Below are 4,387 nucleotides of genomic sequence, written 5' to 3'. Positions count from 1 at the left end.
AACCCGCCACCTTAGGTGTATGTGGCTGGCGCCTTAGCCCCTTGAGCCACAGGCGCCGAGCCTTAGATGGTATTTTTTAATTATAAAGGTGATTTTTAAAAAGGTAGAAAAATGGCAATGGCAATTTTAAATTCCTCTGAGGTCCACCTCCCCTTAGTGAATACACCTTAAGTTCAAGACAGCAGATGTCCCTTGGCAAGCAGAGTGAGGGTGGAAGCAGGAGTAAGATTGGGGGGTTATTTTAAAATGCAGATTATTCTAGACCTGTGCCAGATACTCTAATTCAGTAAGATATTCTTTTTAACAAGGACCTTGGGAGATTTTAAGGCACTTTAAAATTTTTTATTATTTATTTAAAATTTCATTTTCTTATTACTTTAAAAAAATTTTTTTTTTTTTTGAGACAGAGTCTCACTCGTTTGCCTAGGCTACAGTGCTGTGGCCTCAGACTACTTCACAGCAACCTCAATCTTCTGCGCTTAAGCGAGCCTTCTCCCTCAGTCTGCCAAGTAGCTGGGACTACAGGCACCCTACATAACACCCAGCTAATTTTTCTTTTTTTTGGCTGGGGCGGGGTTTGAACCTGCCACCTCCGGTATATGGGGCCGGCACCCTACTCCTTTGAGCCACAGGTGCCGCCCTAATTTTTCTTTTTTTAGTAGAGATGGGGTCTTGATCTTGCTCAGCTAGTGGTGCTCTAAAATTTGAAAGCCAATGTTTAAAAAGGATTTAATGGTGATTTTCATTTTTCTTTATTTCAATTTGAAAATGTTTTTATAATGGGCATGCATTTCAAAGAGATAGCCTTAAAAAACTGTCTCAAATGGGTGGCAACTGTGGCTCAAAGGAGTAGGGCACTGGTCCCACATACTGGAGGTGGAGTGTGGGTTCAAACCCGGCCCCAGCCAAAAACTGCAAAAGAAAAAAAAACTGTCTCAAAGTTTAAAATTAAAATCATTTATAAGTGTTATTAAAAATATCAGCTTTTGCCAATTGCTTTTGCATATATAATCAAATTCAAGGTTTGTGACAATCTTTAAATATGTAGGACAGGGAATATTATTATGTTCATTTTAGAGATGAGGAAACTGAGGATGTGGGAAATTGTATGATTTGGCCATGGTTTTGTGGTTAATGAAGAATGATGCTAGCCAGTTTCTATTATAGTTTGTTTGTTTATTTATTTATTTATTTTTATAGAGACAGTATCACTTTATCGCCCATGGTAGAGCGCTGTGGTGTCACAGCTCACAGCAACCTCCAGCTCTTGGGCTTAGGCGATTCTCTTGCCTCAGCCTCCTGAGTAGCTGGGACTGCAGGCACTTGCCACAACACTGGGCTAATTTTTTGTTGCAGTTTGGCCGGGCTGGGGCTGGGTTTGAACCCACCACCCTCAGTATATGGGGCCAGCGCCTTACTTATTGAGCCACAGGCACCACCCAGTTTATTCTTAACTTTACTATTTTGCCTTTATGAGGACTTTCAAATCATTTTACTTAATAAGTAAAAGCTATTTCATGTAAAAACTTACCAACGTTCTTTCTGTTCTTTATGGCTGATCAGAGGACACTCACAGTTTATGGATATTTCATTACTATCCTCTTCTTACCACTTCTTTTTTGCTCTAGTACCAAATTCTCAACATGGGAAGCTTCAGAATTTTCCCATAATCCCTACTGATTTTATCCCTAGAATTATACCCTATTGAAGCAACCCCAGGAGGCACAAGTTCCGCCTTCTCCCACCTCTGCCCCATGCTATGTTTTCTTTCTTTCTTTCTTTTTTTTGAGATAGTGTCTCACTATGTCACCCTCAGTAGAATGCTGTGGCATCACAGCTCACAGCAATCTCAAACTCTTGGGGTTAAGCAATTCCCTTGCCTCAGCCTCCCAAGTAGCTGGGACTACAGGCTCCCACCACAATGCCTGGCTATTTTTTGTTGTTGTAGTTGTCATTGTTGTTTTAGCTGGCCCAGGCCAGGTTCAAACCCACCAACCTGGGTGTATGTGGCCAGCGCCCTACCCACTGAACCATAGGTGCCACCCCATGCTACCTTCTTAATGCTCCTTTTGGTCCTGAGGCCCCAGCCTCTTCGCTCCGTTTTGATGATCTCTGCATCAGGGTAGAGCCTCTTTGTGAAGCACTGGTTCTGACAACGCTCTCCGGCTGGGCACACCTGTGGGTGACACTCATACTGCAACATTCTGTTCAGGCACTCTGATTCCAAGCCGCAAGGGTTTTCATCGGCTGGCTTGCAGTTACAGCGGGGAATCTCTGACAGGTCAGCAACCTGGATCTGTACCTTTCCTATAACTTTGTTAGCCTAAAGAAAAACATCACAAATGAGACAGAGGCAGAAGGTGAGTAATTTATTAGCAATCTGAATAGGAACATCTAAAACATCCTTGCTAGCCCGAGCACAGTGGCTCATGCCCGTAATCCTAGCACTCTGGAAGGCTGAGGCAGGTGGATTGCTTGAGCTCACAGGTTCGAGACCAGCCTAAGCAAGAGTGAGACCGCATCTCTAAAAACAGCCGGCTTTGTGGTGGGTGCCTGTAGTCCCAGCTATTCAGGAAGCTGAGGCAAGAGAATCACTTGAGCCCAAGAGTTAGAGATTGCTGTGAGTTATGACGCCATGGCAGTCTACTGAGGATAACAAAGTAAGACTCTGTCCCCAAATTAATAATAAATAGGCTTGGCACTTGTAGCACAGTGGTTACAGCGCTGGTCACATACACCGAGGCTGGCGGGTTCGAATCCAGCCTAGGCCAGCTAAACAACAATGACAACTGCAACAAAAAACAGCTGAACCTTGTGGTGGACACCTGTAGTCCCAGCTACTTGGGAGGCAGAGGTAAAAGAATTGCTTAAGCCCAAGAGTTTGAGGTTGCTGTGAGCTGTGACGCCACAGTAGTCCACCAAGGGTGACAAAGTGAGACTTTGTCTCAAAAACCAAATAATAATAATAATAAATAAACAAGTGAAGTGCCCTGGCTTTTGCCTTGTGGTGTGACTCTGGGAGGCTCTGCAGCTAAGAGTAATGGCCAGCTCTCCTCTGGTGACAAAAACGTCACATGTGAATGTCAACGTTCCCTTATTGACTCTGTATTTCTCCTTCCATGAGATCAGTTGATGAACGTTTCATAACTGAAAACAACAGTGCTTCTCTGTGGACTCTCTGGAGTAAACGGGCTACACATCTATATTTTCATCTGGTAAAAGAACAGGATGTCACCTGAGCCTTGATGCTCTAGGTAGGAGAGCGCCTATCAAGGCCTTAATCCTCTAGCCCAGCACCTATGGCTCCCATTTGATGCTTCCAACAAAAGTTCTCACTCTGCTTTACAGAAGACTGGGTGATAATTAGCAGAAATTTTCTTAAGTCAAAAGAACCTTTAGTTACTAAGTGAGTAATACATTCCATCGGCTGTCAAATACCAATGTTTTCATGGGTAAAGACTTACTTTGATGTGTTTGTAAGGAGGAGGTTTCCTGGAGTTTTTTTCAATCTCTAGGGCTTCTTTACTTTCTCTTTGTGCTTTCAATTCCTGGAAACGTTTTGCAGCTTCTTCCAGTGCTACCAACAAGACCAAACAAAGTATATAAATACCAAAAACGAAAACAAAACTGCCAATAGTTTTATACTGCCTTCCCATCTGGTCTTAGATTTTCTTTTTAAAATTATATTCTGGAAATTACCATTTTTCTTTTCTTTTTTTTTTTTTTTAGAGACAGAGTCTCACTTTATCACCCTCGGTAGAGTGCTGTGTCGTCATAGCTCACAGCAACCTCCAACTCCTGGGCTTAGGTGATTCTCTTGCCTTAGCCTCCCAAGTAGCTGGGACTACAGGCACCTGCCACAACGCCCAGCTATTTTTTTTGTTGCAGTTTGGCCGGGGCCGGGTTTGAACCCACCACCCTTGGTATATGCAGCCAACGCTTTACCACTGAGCCACAGGTGCCACCTGAAGTTACCATTTTTCATGAGGATAGGGCAACAATAAAATAGGATGTAACCCACTGAACACTAACTGTGCCCTGTGCGTGCTGCCCCGCTCAGGCACCAGAGGCTTCCACATGACCCTGAGAGGAGTATTTTCTTTACATGGGATTTACATTCACTTTACTTTTACCCAGAAAGCCAAAATGCCTGGCAACTCACTGCAGAAACATTTGTAAGGCTCTTCATAGTGCGCTTTTACTGGTCTTCTGGGGCACAGGAGCTAGACTATTCGGCTCAGCACCTGTGGCTCAACCGGCTAAGGCACCAGCCACATACACCTGAGCTGGCGGGTTCGAATCCAGCCTGGGCCTGCCAAACAACAATGATGGCTGCAACCAAAAAATAGCCAGGTGTTGTGGTGGGCGCCTGTGGTCCCAGCTACTT

General features: G+C 44.1%; 1 protein-coding gene across 4 annotated transcripts in view; it reads right to left on the bottom strand.

Moving 5' to 3' along the window:
* Positions 1-4,387, bottom strand: part of NSD3 (nuclear receptor binding SET domain protein 3) — a 130,915-nt gene that overhangs the window by 11,469 nt on the left and 115,059 nt on the right. For all 4 annotated transcript variants that reach the window (XM_023516989.1, XM_023516991.1, XM_023516990.1 and 1 more), the window contains exons 18-19: positions 3,465-3,577; positions 2,054-2,323 (exon numbers count right to left, since the gene is read on the bottom strand). In XM_023516989.1, coding sequence (XP_023372757.1) covers positions 2,054-2,323; positions 3,465-3,577 — 383 coding nt within the window. The remainder of the gene's footprint in view (positions 1-2,053; positions 2,324-3,464; positions 3,578-4,387) is intronic.

Source organism: Otolemur garnettii, unplaced genomic scaffold (genome assembly GCF_000181295.1).
Source record: "Otolemur garnettii isolate 467f Iridium unplaced genomic scaffold, OtoGar3 scaffold00102, whole genome shotgun sequence".
In the NCBI taxonomy this organism is placed as follows: domain Eukaryota; kingdom Metazoa; phylum Chordata; class Mammalia; order Primates; family Galagidae; genus Otolemur; species Otolemur garnettii.
Note: the sequence above shows the minus strand (reverse complement) of the source record. Positions and strands in the feature narration are given on the sequence as shown.